Source organism: Elephas maximus, chromosome 12, assembly GCF_024166365.1.
Source record: "Elephas maximus indicus isolate mEleMax1 chromosome 12, mEleMax1 primary haplotype, whole genome shotgun sequence".
NCBI classification, from domain to species: Eukaryota; Metazoa; Chordata; class Mammalia; order Proboscidea; family Elephantidae; genus Elephas; species Elephas maximus.
The window spans coordinates 76,771,376-76,791,447 of record NC_064830.1 but is presented as its reverse complement, the minus strand read 5'-3'; the positions used below and the strand labels follow the sequence as shown (position 1 = coordinate 76,791,447).

Below are 20,072 nucleotides of genomic sequence, written 5' to 3'. Positions count from 1 at the left end.
GTATGAGCAAGACTCTAATTAGATTTGGTCCCCAAAGAAACGTAAAGCACTCCAAGTTAGTTTTCTGTTCTCACATTGTCAAGTAATACCTAAGTCCTGCACCGTGTCCCTGCTCTCTCTTGGGGATGATAGGCAGGCAGTAAATTGCATAAGGGCACCTTACCAGGTTTGAGAACGTCAGAATGCCATTATCCTGAGTCAAGAGGTTGGAACGAAACACACCACCACTGAGGGACAAGAGGACCCCAGGGAGGGGCTGGTCATCTTCAGCTTTTATCTGAGGGTGAGAAAGTAACATCCCAGCAAGGTTAACTCATATACCCATGAAGGTATTATTTCACAAATCAAGAGGTAATTCTTACTGGGTTTTTTTTTCCTCAGTTGTTATTCACTGGGGAAGAAGGGGCACGGGGGAGCCTATTCTTCATTCCCAGGAGTAACTAATGTTCATAGTGTGGTGTATAGCCTTCCAGAACTTTCTGTATCCACAGAAATTTGATAAACACTGCATATATTGTTGGCAGGCTGGCAAGTTTATTGCGGGGGGAGGGGTAAAGGAAGTGAAACAAAAATGGCAACACTACACATATAGTTCTGCAGCTTGCTTGCTTCCTTCCCTCAAGAATTTATCCTGGCTTCTCTCCTGTCAGTCCACAGACAGCTACCTCACTGTTTCTTAACAGCTGCATAACATTCTAAAGCAGGGTCGGCAAACCACGACACACGGGCCAGCCACCTATTTTTGGGGTGGAAAAGGAGAAGCATCTAAATGTCCCCGAACATATTTATCTTCGTGCATTTGTGTTTTTCTCTATTTCTGAATATTATTATTATTTAATCCCTAGGAGTAAAACTGATGGATTACATGCACTTTAAATTCAGAAAGATATTACCCAATTGCACTGCAAAGTGACTGTAACCATTTAGAGTCCCATAAACTACCTATGTGTAGGAAAACACACCTTCACCAAAACGTGGATATTGTTTTAACTGCTGTAAATTTAACCCCAAAAGCAGTATTTCGATGGTAACATCCTTTATATTTCCTCTGTGACTAAAGGGGTGGGACATTTCTTCTGTTTATTAGTCATTTCTTTTACTTCTCTGAATTGCCTTTTCATATCCTTTGTCCATTTTTTTCTCTATTGGGTTGTCTTTTTCTTATTATTTGCAGCTCTTTGAAAACTGGAATTATTATTTATGGTACAAATATTTCTTCTCAGCTTGGATGTCTTTTAATTTGGTTTAAAATGTACTCTGCACTATAGTGTTTTAAATTTTTAATGGGATATAATCTGTCATTCTTTTCCTTTAGCTTCTCTGTTGTAAATACTCAGTCAAGGATCCCCAGACTCACTTTGTACATTACATAGCATGCTTCCTTCCAAAAAGGACTGGGGGAAGAAGGAAAAACATCAGACACCATTACAGGAACATTCTGTGTCCTTCAACACAGAACAGAGCCAAGGATGAAAGCTTAAAACACTTCCTCAAAGGTATACACACATCCTCAAGTCAACAGATCTTCAAATTGCAGTGAGTGAAAGAAGCCAGACAAAGAAGAGTACATCCTGTATGACTGCATCTACATAAAGTGCTGAAAAATGCAAACCAATTTACAGTGACAGAAAGCAGATTAGTGGTTGCCTGGGGATGGTGGGTGGGAAGGTGCAGGGGAAGGATGACAAAGAGGCAAGAAGAAACTCTGGGGAGCGATGGACATGTTCACCATTTTAATCCTGGTATTGTTTTCATAGGTATATTCCTATGTCAAAACTTATCAAATTGTACACTGTAAATACATGAAGTTTATTGTATGTCAATTAGACCTCAAGAAACCTGCTTTAATTAGATAGGACCCTTAGGGGGCAGTGACTTTATGTTAATGGGGGAGGAACAACTCAGAAAAGCAGGGTAAGAATGGCTGCCAACTCAAAGAATGTAATCAATGTCACCGAGTTATCTATGTAGAAGTTGTTGAATTGATGTATGTTTTGCTGTGTATATTCTCAACAACAAGATAAATAAAACTTAAAATAGAAGGAAAGAAAGCTGCTTTTATAAAAACGCAGTGTTACCTCAAAGCTTACACCCGCTAAGGCATAAGCCTTAAAGTCTCCTATGGTTCCTTCCACAGCAGTCAAAACATAGCCCTCCTTCTGTGAGGCAACGGTATATTCCAGATCACTGTGCAGGGGTCCAACACTGAATAAAAGAAAGCGGAACGCTACAGACAGCTTTGTTTCAAATCTTGGAAGAAGCATCATCTGCCACAAGGAAATCTGGGTTCCTCTAAAGCAGAGCATCAAAAGGCAACTGATCCCAAATATTTCTTAATCACGGGCTTACCTATAGGCACCCTTGTCATCGGTAAAGACTGTGATCAGGGGTGAGCTTGCCCCCTTTTCACTAATGACAATCTCAACTCCTTCCAGCTCAGGGTGAATCTGGCCTTCTAAAAACAACCCTGCCTTCCCATGGATCTCGATCAGCTTCCCTGGACAGCTTTCTAAAAGGAGAAGAAATAGAGGAATGGGACTTAGTTGCAGAGGGAGAGAAGCCTTCTGTTTGGGGGCTCCCTATTAAAGAAGGGCCTAAAACTGAGATATCTGAAGCTAGCTCCAAATGAGTTTATTTAATATACCAAAAACTTCAATCATTGAAAGTAGCCCTATCCTCTCTCCATCCCTGAAAGGCCTTGCTCAACTGCCAAGGAATTCAGCAGGAAAAGCTAACAAAGACTGGGCTTACACTATTCCTATTCCTTGGTCCTCACAAGATAAGGACAGCTCCATTTTCAGCCAAGAAGCTGTGCTGCAGAACCCCCAGAGGATCCAGTACAGAGAGCTGCCCCACAGAGCCCACCCACTAGAAAGCTATGCTCTTCAACACATCTACTCCCAAACCCTAACCACATCAACACACAGAGTTTTCCACAAGCCACCACTTCTAATTTCCATTCCCCAAAAAATCTTCTGTCACCCTGTCAAGAAAATATAAAGATTGTAAACAACTCAAACATATGAAGACCAATACATTTTAGTCATTGATGGGTGGCTTTACACCTACGTTTGGTTTCAACCTGCTAATGTCAAAGAAAACCAAGTCCTTTTCCAAAAAAGATCACCTCAACTCTGAGGAAATGTTACTTTTATTGGTTTAGACCTTTCATTCATTCATTCACTCATCCATCAAGTAATAACATCTATATGCTAAAGAGGATGTAAGGTGGCTTACAAAGATGACTTCGCTCTACTAACACAAAATAAAACTTTAAACTTTAAATGCAGGTAAAGGAACAATTGCAGAGATGCGTCATTTGCTCACTGAGTTGATATTTACCTCCATTGACGACGGCTTCCATTGAAGGTGGATAAAAGAGAAGCTCTTTAGACGAGGGTATAACAGTGATTTTCTCTCCAGACCTAAAATAATTAAGATGCTTCAATTTGGCCAATTCTGTCCCGCCCACTAGACAGAAAACATCAGAACGGAGGACCTGGTAGAGAAAAGCACAAGACAGCTTACCGTGCCCAATAAGAGAAATCATATGAGAAGGGGCCTTGTAATTCATCTACCATCTCTTGCACAGGAGGTATTGTCATCCCTTCTCCACCTTCTTCTTTGCCATTCTTCTCCCTCTCCTGCCTGCGGCTCTCAATCTCGGCCAGCTGCTGCTCCCTCCGGAGCTCCTGCACAGACTTCAGAGGGCCTAAGACTAAGGCGGGCTCACTGTCGATGGAAGACCTGGAGGAAATGGGCAGCCCATAAGGATGTGATCACTTATCCCTGTCACTAGTGGGACTCTGACATTTCTACAAGTAGGGACACATGAGTAAAAAAACAGGATACCTTACAATGATATCAAAGTGGTACAGTCTCCTGTTTTGAATCAACTTATAGTTTAAAAAAACAAAAACTGAGCTTCTTAGCAATTATAGTAGTATCTTTTTTAATTTTTATTGTGCTTTCAGTGAAAGTTTATAAATCAAGTCAGTTTCTCATACAAAAATTTATATACACCTTGCTATATACTCCTAATTGCTCTCCCCTAATGAGACAGTCCACTCCTTCCCTCCACCCTCTCTTTTCATGTCCATTCAGCCAGCTTCTGACCCCCTCTGCCCTCTCATCTCCCCTCCAGGGAGGAGATGCCAACATAGTCTCAAGTGTCTACTTGATCCAAGAAGCTCATTCTTCACCAGCATCTTTTTCTATCCCATTGTCCAGTCTAATCCCTGTCTGAAGAGATGGTTTTGGGAATGGTTCCTATTTGGGGCTTATAGAAGGTCTGGGGGCCATGACCACCGGGGTCCTTCTAGCATCAGTCAGACCATTAAGTCTGGTCTTTATATGAGAATTTGGGGTCTGCGTGCCGCTGCTCTCCTGCTCCCTCAGGGGTTCTCTGTTGTGTTCCCGGTCAGAGCAGTCATCGGTTGTAACCGGGCACCATCTAGTTCTTCCGGTCTCAGGCTGATGGAGTCTCTGGTTTATGTGGCCCTTTCTGTCTCTTGGGCTCACAATTACCTTGTGTCCTTGGTGTTCTTCATTCTCCTTTGCTCCAGGTGGGTTGAGACCAAATGATGCATCTTAGATGGCCGCTTGCTAGCGTTTAAGACCCCAGGCGCCACTCTCCAAAGTGGGATGCAAGATGTTTTCTTAATAGATTTTATTATGCCAACTGACTCAGATGTCCCCTGAAACCATGGTCCCCAAACCCTCGCCCCTGCTACACTGGCCTTCGAAGCATTCAGTTTATTCAGGAAACTTCTTTGCTTTTGGCTTAGTCCAGTTGTGCTGACCTCTCCTGTATTGTGTGTTGTCTTTCCCGTCACCTAAAATAGTTACCTACTATCTAATTAGTGAACACCTCTCTCTCTCTCTCCCCCCTCCCTCCCTCCCCCTTCTTATAACCATCAAAGAATATTTTCTTCTCTGTTTAAACTATTTCTCAAATTCTTATAATATTGTCTTATACAATATTTGTCCTTTCACAACTGATTAATTTCACTCAGCGTAATGCCTTCCGGATTCCTCCATGTTAGGAAATGTTTCACAGATTCATCCCTGTTCTTTATTGATGTGTAGTATTCCACTGTGTGAATATACCATAATTTATTTATCCACTCATCCACTGATGGGCACCTTGGTTGCTTCCATCTTTTTGCTATTCTAAGCAGTGCTGCAACGAACATGGGTGTACACATACCTGTTTGCGTAAAGGCTCTTATTTCTCTAGGATCTATTCCGAGGAGTGGGATTGCTGGGTCGTATGGTAGTTCTATTTCTAGCTTTTCAAGGGAGGGCCAAATCCATTTCCAAGGTGGTTGTACCATTTTACATTCCCACCAGCAGTGTATAAGTGTTCCAGTCTCTCCACACCCTCTCCAACATTTATTACTTTGTGTGTTTTGGATTAATGCCAGCCTTGTTGGACTAAGAAGGAATCTCCTTGTAGTTTTGATCTGCATTTCTCTAATGGCTAATGATCGTGAACATTTCCTCATGTATCTGTTAGCTACCTAAATGTCTTCTTTAGTAAAGTGTCTGTTCATATCCTTTGCCCATTTTTTAACTGGGTTATTTGTCTTTTTGTAGTTGAGTTTTTGCAGCATCATGTAAATTTTAGAGATCAGGCACTGATCAGAAATGTCACAGCTAAAAACTTTTTCCCAGTCTGTAGGTAGTCTTTTTATTCTTTTGGTGAAGTCTCTGGATGAGCATAGCTGTTAGATTTTTATGAGCTCCCAGTTATCTAGTTTTTCTTCTGCATTGTTAATGTTTTGTATCCTATTTATGCCATGTATTAGGGCTTCTAACGTTGTCCCTATTTTTTCTTCCATGATCTTTATCATTTTAGATTTTATGTTTAGGTCTTTGATCCATTTTGAGCTCGTTTTTGTGCATGGAGTGAGGTGTGGTCTTGTTTCATTTTTTTGCAGATGGATATCCAGTTATGCCAGCACCATTTGTTAAAAAACACTGTCTTTTCCCCATTTAACTGTTTTGGGGCCTTTGTCAAATATCAACTGCTCATATGTGGACGGATTTATGTCTGGATTCTCAATTCTGTTCCAGTGGTCTATGTATCTGTTGTTGTACCAGTACCAGGCTGTTTTAACTACTGTGGCGGTATAACAGGTTCTAAAATCAGGTAGAACGAGGTCTCCCACCTTGTTATTCTTTTTCAATAATGCCTTACGCTTCTCTGGGGCCCCGTTCCCATCCGTATAGTGGTGTCTTGTAGATTATGAGTTGGAATAAAAGACAACTTGAGTTTATGCTGACTTGGTAAAAAAAACTTGTCAGTTTTCACACAGGACATGGAGTTCTCTCCATGGGCACCATCTTCTCTTCATTTGTTCATTTAGTCCGTAAATATTTATTGAGAATATACTACGGCGCAGGCACTGAGGATACAGCAGTAAACAAAACTCCCTCATTTTATGGAATCTGCATTCTAGTAGGAAGAGGCATATAATAAGCATTAAAAAAAATAATATCAGATAAGTGCAATGAAGAAAAATAAAGCAAAGTGAGAGGATAGAGTGCTGGAGGTGAGGGGTCGCTATTTTGTATCGGGGGGGGGGGGCAGGGTCAGCCCAGGTCTCCCTGATGAGGAGACATTTGAGCAAAGACCCTAAGGAAGGAAGGGAGAACACAAGCCACGTGGCTATCTGGGTGAAGAGTGTCCCAGCTAAAAGGACAGCAAGTACAAGTCCCTGGAGAAGCTCACTCGGCATGTTTAAGAACAGCAAGGAGACCCATGTTGCCTGGAGCAGAGTGACCCATGGAAATCAGAGCAGTCAGAGAGAGGTCTGAGAGGTGGCAGGTGTCAGGTGGGGGTTTTGCAGACCTTGGTACAGACCGTGGATTTCATTCTATCCTGAGTGGGATGAAAAGCCACTGGGGTTTTAAGTAGAGGAATGATACAATCTCTCCTATAAAAGCATCACTTTGGCCGCCATATGGAGAACACACTGTTGTGAAGCCACAGCCCAAATGCGGAGGCCAGTTCAGAAGTTGTTGCAATGATCCAGGCAAGAGACAATGGTGGCTGAGGCCAAAGTATAGTAGCAGAAGTATTAAAAAGACACTGGATTATGGATATATTTTGATTACAAAGCCAAAGATTTGTTGATGGATTGACTGGATATGGGGTGCAAGAGAAGGAAAAGTCCAGAAACAACTAGAAAGATGGAGCTGCCATTTCTGAAATAGGAACCATTACGGAGTAGGTTTGTAGAGGGAAATGGCCAGAAGTGTGATTTCGGGCATGTTAAGTACAAAATGGGGGAGCCCCATTCCACATCCAAGTGGCTGAGTCCAGCTGGAACGTGCATTTCTTACTACCCCCAGTGCAAGTAAGTACACCAAAAGACCCTGTGAAGTTACAAAAAGAAACTGAGTGAAGACCAAAAAGGAGGTAATATGGACTCAGTACTGGTAAGAATGTGGACTTCTAGTCACACCAGGAATTCATATCTTCCAAGCAGGAAACTAGCCCATGTAGATAGTCAACAGATCCTAACCCTTAGAAACTTGGCTCCCCATCTCGGTGAGCAGCACTCTCACCAATCCAGTTTTTCAGCCAGAAAACTAGGGCTATTCCTGCTACTTCCCTCTCCTTGACCCCTGACATCCTGTCAATTCAGTGCTCTCAACAACTCTCCAATCCATCCACTTCTCTCCATCTCCACTGCCCTCAGTCTAGCTAAAGCCCCCAACATATCTCACTTGGACTCTTGCAACAGCCTGCCTCCCTCTGCCTCAATCAACTTCTGCTCTTGGGCCTTTTCTAACTGTTCCCCACTCAGCAGCCAAAAGTCATCCCTCTATTTAAAACACATCAATAGCATGGCCTGGCCTCTACCAGCCTACTTCTCCATCATACCTCTTTTCCCCCACAAGGTCAAACTTAAAGCACATATCACAGTTGTACCATTACAGTTCTGTATGTGAGTCTTTGACTACTGTCTGCCTCCCCAGTGAGACTGTAAGGTCCAGAAGGATAGGGGCTGTATAGCCAAGGCCCGGTGCCTAGACACTGAAGATTCTCCACAAATATTTTCTTCACTGGTAGCTAGATGAACAGATGGTTGGAGAGAAAGATGGAAACAAACCGTTGAAAAAACCCATTGCCGTTGAGTCAATTCCGACTCACAGCGACCCTACAGGGGAGAGGAGAACTGCCCCCCAGGGTTTCCAAGTCTGTAATCTTTTCAGAAGCAGACTTTGCCACATCTTTCTTCCACAGAGTGGCTGCTGGGTTCCGACCGCTGACCTCTTCGGTCAGCAACCAAGCGCTTAACCACTGCACCACCAGAGCTCCTTAAGATGGAAGCAGACCTGCAAAAGCAGCCCTTCAACTAAGGCAAGGCAAGAGAAAGTTACTCTGATTTCCACTCCATTTCACAATGACAGTCATGTTGCTGCAACCTTTCCTTTCATTTCTGGAGAAAATGAGGGTGTCTGATGAACACAACACCCTGCACATGACCCTCACCACACCGCAAAAATTCCTCTCAAAACCGGCATTCACATGAACCTGACTGTCAGCGAGGGACTGCCTTTCAAATCCTTTCACTCTCATGACCCTTCTTGTATCAGGTGCCATCTCTATTTTCCATGCTTTAAAGAAACAGCCTAAAAAAAAAATAGGCAATTTTTCTGAATTTGCTAAAACACTTGCAATACAATCAACAAACCCAGAATGTCTTTTTTTTTTTCTCTCCTTAGCAAAGACAGGAAATGTAAAGAGTTCAGACAAGAATTTAAGACACTGCAACAAGCTGTCAGAAGGCTCTATCTATCTCATCCACAGTTAATTTTTGAATCATAAAAGAAAAGGATCAAGGCTGTTGTGAATTTATGACTGTGTCGTAGAATTATAAGAGGGGAAGGCCATTTGTACACGCACCTAGAGATAAGAAATCAAAAATAATTTTCAGAGAGTCTATCAGAGAACACCCCGGGCCTTGTTCACCAGCCTCCATGCCTAGCCCACCATGGAACACACGTCTTACTTGATAGTCACAGTGACATCCATCATTTTGTCAGTGGTGATAGTTCCAAGGACATGGTGGCGAATGGCTGTCAACGTCAAGATACTGGGTGAAGACCTACAAATCAAAGAAGTGGAAAGACAAACACTGGCAACACTACCTTATCATTCTCAAAGGATCACAAACACATCCCTTGGGGTGACCCTCCTGACCCTGAACCATGCTACATGAAAGTGGTCTTGCTCAGAGTTATAATAACTCCCGAAATACACACAAATATTTTAAAAAGTAAACTGAATCTGTACTCAAAAACCTTACATTTCCAATTCCCAGAGAAGCCCACAAACATCTGTAAAAATATAAAAACGGCAAACTTGAGCTTGTGAAATTCCCATCAGTGAGGGTTGGAAGATTTAACAAAGATTACATTTAAGCCACTTCAAAAACACAGCCTTTTATCCTTGGTTTGCAGAATTCTTAGGAAAGAAATCCTATCTCCATTTCCTTGGTCATTTATCCAAGTGTCTTAAAATCCTTATCTAGAAATTCTTTCTAATGCCTACCCTTACTTCTAGAAAAAACAGAAAAATTCCTTTTGCTCTCACAGAAAAAATGAAGCAGAGATGCACACTCATTCTCCTGGACATAATGTACACACACACCACCAAGTATTTAATAACCAAGCCAGGCTTACGTGTCGTAGGTGTAGAAAGCTTGTTCAAACCGGTGGCAGGAGCGAGGGGTCACTTTGTACACGCCTACAGACAGGAAATCAAAAGTAATTTTCAGAAAATGGCGTCTATCACACCAAGCAACTCCAACGTTTGAAATCCAAAGGCAGCTTCTCTATTTGCAGACTCACACCGTATCGCAGGTCTACGGTACCAGGATCGGAGATGCCAGGCAGGCAGCTTTTCCGCTGCCTACAATGGCCTCTTACCAATGATCCAATCCATTTTACAGCCCGCTCATAAGCACAGGTTTTCATTTTCCATAATTTGACAACCCACAGTAGTTCAATCTGCACAGACCAAGCGTACAGATTCATGTACAAGACGGAACAGAAAGTACATTTCTACTGTAAATCAGACTGAGAACGTTTTCTACTTAAAAGATTCTGTTGAAGAGTCAAAAGATAACCACAGCTTGAGCCTTTCCTATAAGTATGCCTAAGGAGAAGAAGGTACTAGGGAAGCCCTGTAAGATTCTGAAACGAGCAGAGAAGGCACTTCTATGCCAGCAGTCTATGTAGGGGAACACTCAGGTTAGGGGTGTATTTCATCCTGTGCCAGAGGAATACAGTCAATTTCAGGAGAAGCAGAGTGTATCAACTGATCCCCCCAAGTGATCGTTAACCTGTATTTTCACCAGACTTTCTATAAAAACCTGAAATTAGTTCAAACCATCCCTGCTATTTTCATCACGAGGAAACCTCAGTGCCATTATCATTAGAAAAAATGATCAGGCTTCTTCATTCATTCAACAAATATTGACAGAGCATCTACTGTCAGTCATCATGAGGTGCCGTCGAGTCAGTTCCAACTCATGGTGACCCCATAAGACAGAGAAGAGCTGTACTACAGGGCTTCCAAGAAGTGACTAGCGGATTCGAACTGCAGACCTTTTGGTTGGCACCCGTAGCTCTTAACCACTGTGCCACCAGGGCTCTGAACACCTCCTAGAAGCCAAGTATCATGCTAGGTAATGCTTCACAGTGAGGAACAAACTAGGTATGGCCCCTGTCTTCATGAAGTTTACCATCTACGGAGAGAGACATTTAACAGATACGTGGATACCAACTTTGACGAGTACAGAAAAGGAAAAAAACTGAATGCTATGAAGAGACTGAAATGAGACTGGAGGGCCGTCTTGCCCTTGGGAAGTAAAATGTGAACTCAGCACTGAAGTTATGGTAAGAAGACAGAAGCTAGGTAAAAAGTGGGGCGTGGGGGGCAAAGAACAGCATTGACATCATAGACTTGTTAGTTGCTTCCCCAAAAGCTGCCCTCCCTCCCATGATAACAGACTCTGGTTATGTTTACAATGGCAATGTGCTCAGCCTCAGGCAAGTTTACTGAAGAAAGGGGCACTAGAAAACTCTGGCCCTCCCCACCTCTTGTCTTCTTGCCTCGAACGTAACAAGGTTTCTGAGACAATGGTAGCCATCTTGCAGCCATAAGGTAAAAAATACAATTGAAAGGCTGGAAGATTCATAAAGACACCAACCCTAACATGTCTCAGGTACTGAGCCCATGCTGGTAGCCACAGACCTCCAGACTTCTTGTTATTGAGTCAAATAAACCCCCACTTGTTAATGCCACGGCACTGGGTTGTTGATGCCATTGTTGTTCAGGTTTTGTGACTTGCAGCAGAAGGCATCCTATTTGACAGACTGGTGAAAGCCCTGGTGGGGCAAGGGGGGGACATTGACAGAGGGGCTAGAAAGAAGAGGGAGGCAGGATAAGATGTTAGGGTATCAGGCAGAGGCTACAGGATCTCAAGGTCAGGTTAAGGATTTTGTATTTTATCTTGAGAGCCAAGAGAGGCCACTGAATTATTCACTAAGGAAATACAAAATAAAACCACAGTGAGATACCACTTCACGTCCACCAGGATGGCCATGATCAAAAGGACAGACAATAACAAGTGCTGGCGAGGATGTGGAGAAACAGAAGCCCTCATGCACTGCCAGTGACAATGTAAAATGGTATCACCCCCTTGGAAAACAATTTGGCAGCTTCTTAGAAAGTTAAACATAAATTTACCATATGATCCAACAATTCTACTTGTAGATATCTACCAAAGAAATGAAAACATATGTCCACACAGACATGTACACACATGTTCACAGCAGCACTGTTCGTAACAGTCAAAAACAGGATGTCCATTAACTGATGAACGGATAAATAAAACGTGGCATATCCATACAATGGCTTATTTGGCAAAAAAAAGAATGAGGTACTGATACATGCCACAATACAGATGAACCTTGAAATCACTGTGGTAAGAGAAAGAAGCCAGACACAGAAGACCACAAACTGTAGGACTCCATTTACATGGAATGTCCAGAAAGGCAAAGCTTTAGAGACAGAAAGTAAATGAGTGGCTGCCCAGGGCTGGAAACAGGGATTAACTGCCATCAGGCTGGAGTAGTGAAAATGTTCTAAAACTGGACTATGGTGATGGTTGCACAACTTGGCAAATTTACTAAAAATCATCTTATGATACATGTAAAATGGGTGCATTTTATGGTACATAAATCGAACCGCAATACAGTTGTTGAAAGAGAGAGAGAGAGAAGCCACTGAAGGCTTTTAAGCAAGGTGGAAACATGATCCAATTTTTATTTTAAAAAGATGACTCATAGAAGAGAGGTCACCAGCCAGTGGTATGCTATCTTCAAGGTGAACGGCCCAGCGGTCTCTACCCCACTCAAACTTAAGCGATCAAGAGCACTTTCCCATCTCCAGCTCTTAGTCTTTGAATAAGAACATTGCTTCCTCCAGAAGGAGGAGGTGGAAAAATCAAGAGTACTCTGAACACAGTCAGAAATTGATAGCTTGATGCAAATAGAACCATGGCAGAAAAAAAGTGCCTTTAAAACCATCCTCTGGTGCCTTTCAATTTTTCTAACTAGTAGCACATCGATCCTTCCGAACTTACCAGGCTTGGACAGGCAGAATCTGTTGACTCCTTTGGAGAGGTTATAAATCCCCACATTCTCAGGTCCATTTCCATCCTGATAAAATTCCTAAGGGACCAAAGCCAAGATGATGACTTACTAGGGGAGATGGAGACACCAAGATGATTAATAATATTTCTGTTCCCAGACCAGTCATCTGTTCTGCCCATTAATCATCTGAGCACTGGGATGCCACAGGAAAATTACAAACCTTCAAAAACTCCCAACAAAAGCGTGCTCTTTTTCATTCAATCAACTGCTATTTATTGAGCACTTGCTAGGTGACAGACACAGGGCTGGGCCTTGGGAGAGACTGACATGGCTCCTCCTCTTACGGGGCTTCCATTCTAATAAGGGAAGACAGAAAAGCTAGGGGTCGGCAAACAAATAAGTAGCTTTCAGGTGGTCAGTAAGACAGCTATGAAGAGAATATCACAGGAAAGCAGGATAAAGAGGGATCACCAGGGAGGCTACTTGAGCTTGCTGGTCTCAGGCAGGCCTCTCCTGAGTAGGGGACATGGGGGCTGTGGCCTGAATGATGTGGAGCAGACGCAGCATGCCAGACAGAGGGAGGAATGTGCTAAGGCCAGAGGAAAGAACAGCTAGGTGCATTTGAGGACCTAGAGAAGACTGGTACGGCCAGGGCAGAATGAGCAAGGCGTAGAGTGTAAGGCTGGAGTTAGGTGAGGGCCTTGTAGGCCATGGTTGGGGAATATGGATCTAATTCTAAGGTAAAAAGAAATTCACTGGAGGGTTTAAAGGAAAGGCATGGCCTCCTAACTCTATCACTTATTTCCAGTGGGTATTAATTAAGCCATCTCCTATAAGACAAGTCCTGACTGGACGTTACTGAGTCCATCCCCAGCCATGTTCTGTAAGACAAGTCCTGACTGGACGTTACTGAGCCCATCCCCAGCCATCTTCTGTAAGACAAGTCCTGCCTGGACGTTACTGAGCCCATCCCCAGCCATCTCCTGTAAGACAAGTCCTGACTGGACGTTACTGAGCCCTTTCCCAGCAATAACGCTGTGTGCTGAGCATCTGTGGTGCAGCAGTTAGAGCAGTACACAGGCATTAGCAACACTGGCTTTCAGTTCCTCCAGCATCTAACACAAGCAGCCCCTTAATTGCCATTTGTCTGTTTTTCCACTGGGGCCTGAAAATGCCATTTGCCACCACTTGATGTCAAGAAATCATGTAACACTCATGAAGGGGCCTACACAGGTGTTCCCTTCTAAAACGCACATGCTATGCTGCCTGTCAGGCTACAGAGGCTACACTCAACAAGAGAGTCAGACGCTGGTTAGCAGCTCTTTTCTCTGCACTGGAATAAATACAGGGAAGAAAATGACTCAGCTGCATCTGCTAATAAATAACAGCAGTTATAATGCACCCACTGTACACCAAGGGCAGAAGAAAGATGTGGCAGCCTGCTTCCGTAAAGATCTCAGCCTTAGAAACCCTGCGAGGCAGTTCTACTCTGTCCTATAGGGTTGCTATGAGTCAGAACTGATTCAACAGCAATGGGTTTTGAGTATGCCAAGGAACCTTTAAACCTAAGAGGCTTACTTAAACCTTACTACAAGCCTGAGAAGTGGGTATTATAATTCCAATTTTAAATGAGAAAACTGAAGCCAGACACATTAAATGAACTTGCCCCAGGCTCCAAAGCCAGTGTACTTTGCCCTACACCAATGGCTGCCCCAAATCATCCTTCAGAGTTAGCATTCAGTGTGAGCCCAGGACAAGTAACTCTCTGAAATAAAGTTGTCATCTCACTAAGGGATTTTAAATGCTTCCGGATTATGCTTTCCATAATAGGTGGGCAAATTAAGGAGCAGAAGAGGAAATATGATTTGACTGTGGTTAAGCTACTCTTGGAATACTAGTCCATCTTGCTTTCAACAAGACAAGTGTTCTTCCAAGTAAGAGAATCTTCACAAGCCACACATACCAGAGTGATTGCATGAGAAAGGGAGCATCTGAGCATATAGCCCGTCTGCCTAAACTCAATCGCTGACACGTCCTCTTCTAGAACCTCCACCTCCAGACTCTTGTTCTTCCAGCACCAATCCTCATGCATGATGCTTACTGGAAAAGCACACAACACAGAGACACGTGAGCAGAGAGTGCACCACCTCCCCTCCATACCACCGGAAAAAATAATAATGAATTAACTAATTAAAAAAGAGAGAAAGAGCCAGCATTGTTAAGAAAAAAAAAAAGTGACTGCTAAATGAAACCAATGGTCATTACAACCACCAAGAAAGAAATTCGATTGGGCCTAAAAGACCAGGCTGCAAACAAGATATTTAAGGTCCACACACTTTTTCTGTAAAGGGCCAGAGAGTAAATACTTTAGGCTTCGAGGGCTACGCAGTCTGGATCATTCAACTCTGCCGTTGTAGCATGCAAGCAGTTGGTCACAGACAACGCATTGACAAAAGGCTGTGGCTGTGTTCTAATAAAACTTTACTTATAAAAACAGGCAGTCAGCCCTGGGGCCACAGTTTGCCACTTCCTGATACAATAGAAAATACAATTTCTCAAAACAAGCAGCCTATAAATCATCCACTGCCAGTGGCTCTACGCTGATCTTTGAAAATGCAAAAAATACTGGCAGCAGGTGGTTTCTTAAGAAGGGTGGAGAAAAGGAAATTAACATTTCCAGCACCTACTACCTATCACGCCTTGTGCAAGGGTTTTACGATCTTTATTTAGTGTTACATTCTGCAGAAGTTTTTTACTTCTATACACATATGAGGAAACTGAGTCTCAGAGGGATCAAGATTACAGGGCTGCTAAGCGGTAGCACACATCAGTGGAATTCTCTCACACTCTCTTGTCTGGCATTTAGAAATAAAATGGCATGAACCAGGGCATGTAGGCTATTCTGATAAGGTGGCAGTTGGCTCACCGTGCCTCAACTCCTGCATTATTGCCCAACGCTACTGGGCAAGGGGCAAAGGAGTTGAACAAGCAATTGTGACACAATCTGCAAGTTGGGTTTTAGAGACAGGAAGCGTGAGGGCCCTGAGCTGCTGCCTTCAGTTCTCACTCACTCTTGTATTTTCCGGGGAGCACGTTGTCAAATGTGAACGTCATTGAGTTGACCTTGCCAGAGAGCTGGAGGCTCCGCTTCTCGCCCTGGCGGCTCAGGGACTGCAGGGTCACCAGCAGGTCACCACAAGTGTCTGCAGAGAAAAGACAGGAGAGGGGGCTACAGAGCTGTGGCCCAGCCAAGGGTCTCATTTGACTGCTCTCACAGACCATAAGCATGTTCAAATCTTTAACCTCTGGGTGCAAAAGTGCTACCATTCAGCTCCAGGAAAGCAGAGCCAGGAGGCTTTCTTTAACCTATTACACATCTACTCGATTCTAAGACGTCTCCCTCCATGCAGGTCATAAGTACCAGACAGTGAAGGCCACCACGGTGAAGGTGGGCCCATCATTCACTCAGCACCTCATGTGAGCCAGAGAAGAAAGGAAGAGCAACATGTATGAGGCACCTACTAAGTGAGACATGAAAGGGAACGGAGAAAGTAACAATCGTGGAGCACAACAGGAGTCAGAAGACAGAAAAGGTAATGAAACATTTATTGAATGCCTACTGCATACCAAGCACAGGACTAGGCCCTTAATAATAATAACAACAACAACAAAGACTTATATGGTTCTTGCTGTGGTCCAGGTACTGTTCTAAAGGCTACCCCAACCCTTGCCGTCGAGTCGATTCCGACTCACAGCGACCCTACAGGACAGGGTAAAACTGCCTCATAGAGTTTCCAAGGAGCGCCTGGCGGATTTGAACTGCCAACCTTTAAGTTAGCAGCCACAGCACTTAACCACTACGCCACCAGGGTTTCCTCTAAAGGCTACATGTGAACTAATTCATTTAATCTCCATAACAACCCTGTAAGGTAGGTACTATTAACAGTACGTACCTTAGGTACTAAGAAGTAACTTGCCCCAGGTCACATAAGCTAGATTCAAGTCCACGTAGTCTGGTTCCAGAGTCTATGCTCTTAACCACTGTGCTCCACTGCCTCTTGATAGTATCACATTTAAGCTTATTAAAACTCTCTGAGAGGAACAACATTCCCATTTCACAAAAGAAAAACTGAGGCTAGGCAAGTAAAATGCTTAAGGTTTCACAGCAGGTAAGTGACAGCTGGGACTGAAACCTGGGCCTAATCCTGTCTTCCTTTGAGAGTCAACCAGAGGGGAAGTCAAAGTAGAAATACCAGGAGAAACATTTCCAGTGATCACTGTGGCAATTATTCAAGAAGAACTATACGTAATCTGGACTCTCAAAAATGACTCCGCAGGAACAGTTTCTGCATTCCCCTTTAATGCTCGCAATGAGGAAAGCTGACCAAAACCCCACCCCTACCCATCTATTTCTTTAAAACAATCTGATCTTGCCTTCAGCTGACATCTTACCCAAACAAGAGACTTTCCCAGAAACGGATGCCAAAAACTGCACAAAAGCCACATCCATTACAGGCCTGTCAGTCACCACGAGAGGAAATGTATGGGGTTTCAGAGTCAACCCCGCTCGGGTCTCCACCTCAGGAACAATCACCTGCAGAAACACACAGAACAACGTTAGAGGCTGCTGCTCCTCTGGTCTACAGAGCGCTAGAACATTCATCTGGGCCCAAGGCTGAATATATTTTGAAGGACAAAGGTTTGTTTCTATGCCTACTTTTATATTATAATCACAATAAATCAACAAATAGCCTCTGGGAAGAAAACACATTTCTAATCAAACATAAAAAATAGTAGCCTTCAACATCCTACAGGTGCATACAGCATATCTGGCATAATTCTCCACAAGGCACACAAAGCTGTCACTGACCACCAGTATGCTGACTGAAAACACACATGAAATCCCAGTCCCTTTTCCTGGTTTTAAGCCACACATAATACAAGCTATGAACTTGCCAACACCATGTGATTAACTTCTTCACAGAATTAAGACATTTTTTTCTTCCTTTTCCTGTGTGTGCCTTTCCCATGGGTAAGAACAGGGGTTCGGAAAGGGGGCAACAGTCACATATTTTATCTCTAGTGAAGAAAAGATTAAGGAGCCCTGGTGGCCTAGTGGTTAAGCACTTGACTGCTAATGAAAAGGTCATTGGTTCGAACTCACCAGCGGCTCTGAGAGAGAAAGATGTGACAGTCTTCTACTGTAAAGATTACAACCTTGGAAACCCTATGGGGCAGTTCTACTCTGTCCTGTAGCATCACTATGAGTTAGAATCAACTCAGTGGTAACAGGTTTAAAGAAAAGATTACATACAGAATTGTCCTTTCTTGCAACAGTGCCTTATCATGCTTCTGAAAGGGTGTCCAAAGGCTTGTCAATATAGCCAACTTTAATTCTAATGTCTAATATTTAACACCTAATAAAGGCACCTGTCAAGTCACACACCTCACTGTTTGGTGCAAGCGGGGAGAACACTGTTCTCCCTGCTGTGTCCCTATAGAGGAAAGGATCCCCCTCTGGCTTACAGGGGACAGCAGTATTAGGGTGAACCTTTTCGGCCCTCTCCCCTCCCTTCATCTGTTCTTCCACAAAGGAGGAGGAGGAGCAGCTAATTTGATGGGTAAGAGTCTGAGCTCCAGGGAAACATGGTCTTTCCCGTGGGTGGGGCCACTGCATTGAAAAGGCAAAGTGGGCAGACCTCTGGTTCTAGCTTGTCTCTTGCCCTCTTGGCCCCATCTGTGCTCAGGCATTCAACTTTATGGGCAGACCTCAGGCCAGGGTCTCCCTGCTCTTCTGCCTGCCTGGATGGATAAAGCGGATTGTGTGCCCAGCTGTCTTCAATTCAGGGTGCAGGACGAAATGGGTAGCTCCATTTTGGCCTTGGGTCCCAGAAGCCAAGGACTGTGGAAGTTATTGAGCTGCCATTGATCGTTTATTCTGATCTCCTTTTGGATTCATGAATATTTTACAGCAGCAAGGAGGAGGCATGATTGGCAGCCTGATACTAATCCCAAAACCCACTGCCGTCGAGTCAATTCCAACACATAGCGTCCCTACAGGACAGAGTAGAACTGCCCTGTAGGGTTTTCAGGGATGTAACCTTTACGGAAGCAGACTGCTACATCTTTCCCCCATGGAACAGCTGGTAGGTTCAAACCAACGACCTTTTGGTTAACACCCAAGTACTTAACCACTGCGCCACCAGGGCTCCTTAGCCTGGGACTAAGCCCTAATAAACATCATGACTGAAAAACTAGAGGCCTGTCACATCATTTTTGAACTGGTGGCCTGTCTGCTCTATTAACTATGGCATGCAGGAATGGAAAGACTTCAAAAGGAGCAGCTGTCAATGAAATGCCCCTTCTCTAACCCCATTTTAGCTAACAATAGCCCTTTAAAAGGCATTGCTTTTCTCAAATACTAAATATAACAAAACTCTCATCATACCTGGACATTGTAGATCCCCGGTTTTGCTTTAAAACAAAATGATCCATGAGCATCCGTCTCCACGGTGACCAAAGACTTGTCCCTGTCTTGAGACGACAGGACAACTCTGTATTTACTCATCTGTTTGACTGTGTCAGGGAAGCGCATGATTGATATCTGACCACAGACACTGAACCTGCCGGAAAAAAGGTCATTCAGCCCTGTGTAAGAACTCGGTTATATTAGGTATATTATCAACCAAAAATACGCATCCCTCTTCCCACCCTCATTCCGGAACCCAGTTTAATCTTAAGGAAGAGACAGAAATGCACCCCAAATAACTGTGGTTTTCAAAAGCAACCTTCAGAAGGAAGATTGGGCCTCTTTCTGCACAGGGAAGAGGCAGGGCGGGGGTCCAAGGCTGTGCTGCTTGTGTCCTGAGGCATATGTGGCAATCCCCCATTGCAGAACCAATTTTCAGAAAATTTGTACATAATAAAAACGTTTCCAGTAATTGGATCATTGGCAGTAGAGTTGCCTGGGACTCAGAATGTAAGCTAGTCCTTAAATGTAAAGGCTGCAAGCTGCCTAAGAAACTGTGGCATTACCCAGGCCTTAAAACATGGCAGAGTTATAAAAAAACGCCTTCCTCACTTTTGATTATATATAATGCAGAGATAAAAGCAATCGGAGAGATCTGAACAGAAAATGTAATTAAGCTAAAAAATGCAAAGCTAAAATTGAACTCCTTAAGAGCTAGGCGCTACAAAACCAACTTAAAATTGAAAAGCCCTATTAAGGGAAAGACTCAAATTTGAGACTAAATGAGCAACATGTGAGGAACTACAAAGCGCGCCTCAGAAGCACGCGAAAGCCCATCCACTTACTGGTAGAGACCAACAAATAGCAACATCCCCACAGTGATGCTCTTCAGTTTTTAATCAGTTGACATCTCTAACAGAAATAA

The 20,072-nt window shown here is 43.5% G+C and overlaps 1 protein-coding gene across 1 annotated transcript in view; it reads right to left on the bottom strand.

Annotated features, from left to right (window-relative positions):
• The window catches only part of LOC126086641 (nodal modulator 1), a 63,849-nt gene that overhangs the window by 14,791 nt on the left and 28,986 nt on the right, over positions 1–20,072 (bottom strand). Inside the window, exons 12-23 of the mRNA XM_049903151.1 lie at positions 19,127–19,301; positions 17,131–17,272; positions 15,750–15,881; positions 14,642–14,778; positions 12,669–12,756; positions 9,700–9,763; positions 9,027–9,122; positions 3,529–3,747; positions 3,343–3,425; positions 2,350–2,509; positions 2,079–2,205; positions 164–277 (exon numbers count right to left, since the gene is read on the bottom strand). Coding sequence (XP_049759108.1) covers positions 164–277; positions 2,079–2,205; positions 2,350–2,509; positions 3,343–3,425; positions 3,529–3,747; positions 9,027–9,122; positions 9,700–9,763; positions 12,669–12,756; positions 14,642–14,778; positions 15,750–15,881; positions 17,131–17,272; positions 19,127–19,301 — 1,537 coding nt within the window. The remainder of the gene's footprint in view (positions 1–163; positions 278–2,078; positions 2,206–2,349; positions 2,510–3,342; positions 3,426–3,528; positions 3,748–9,026; positions 9,123–9,699; positions 9,764–12,668; positions 12,757–14,641; positions 14,779–15,749; positions 15,882–17,130; positions 17,273–19,126; positions 19,302–20,072) is intronic.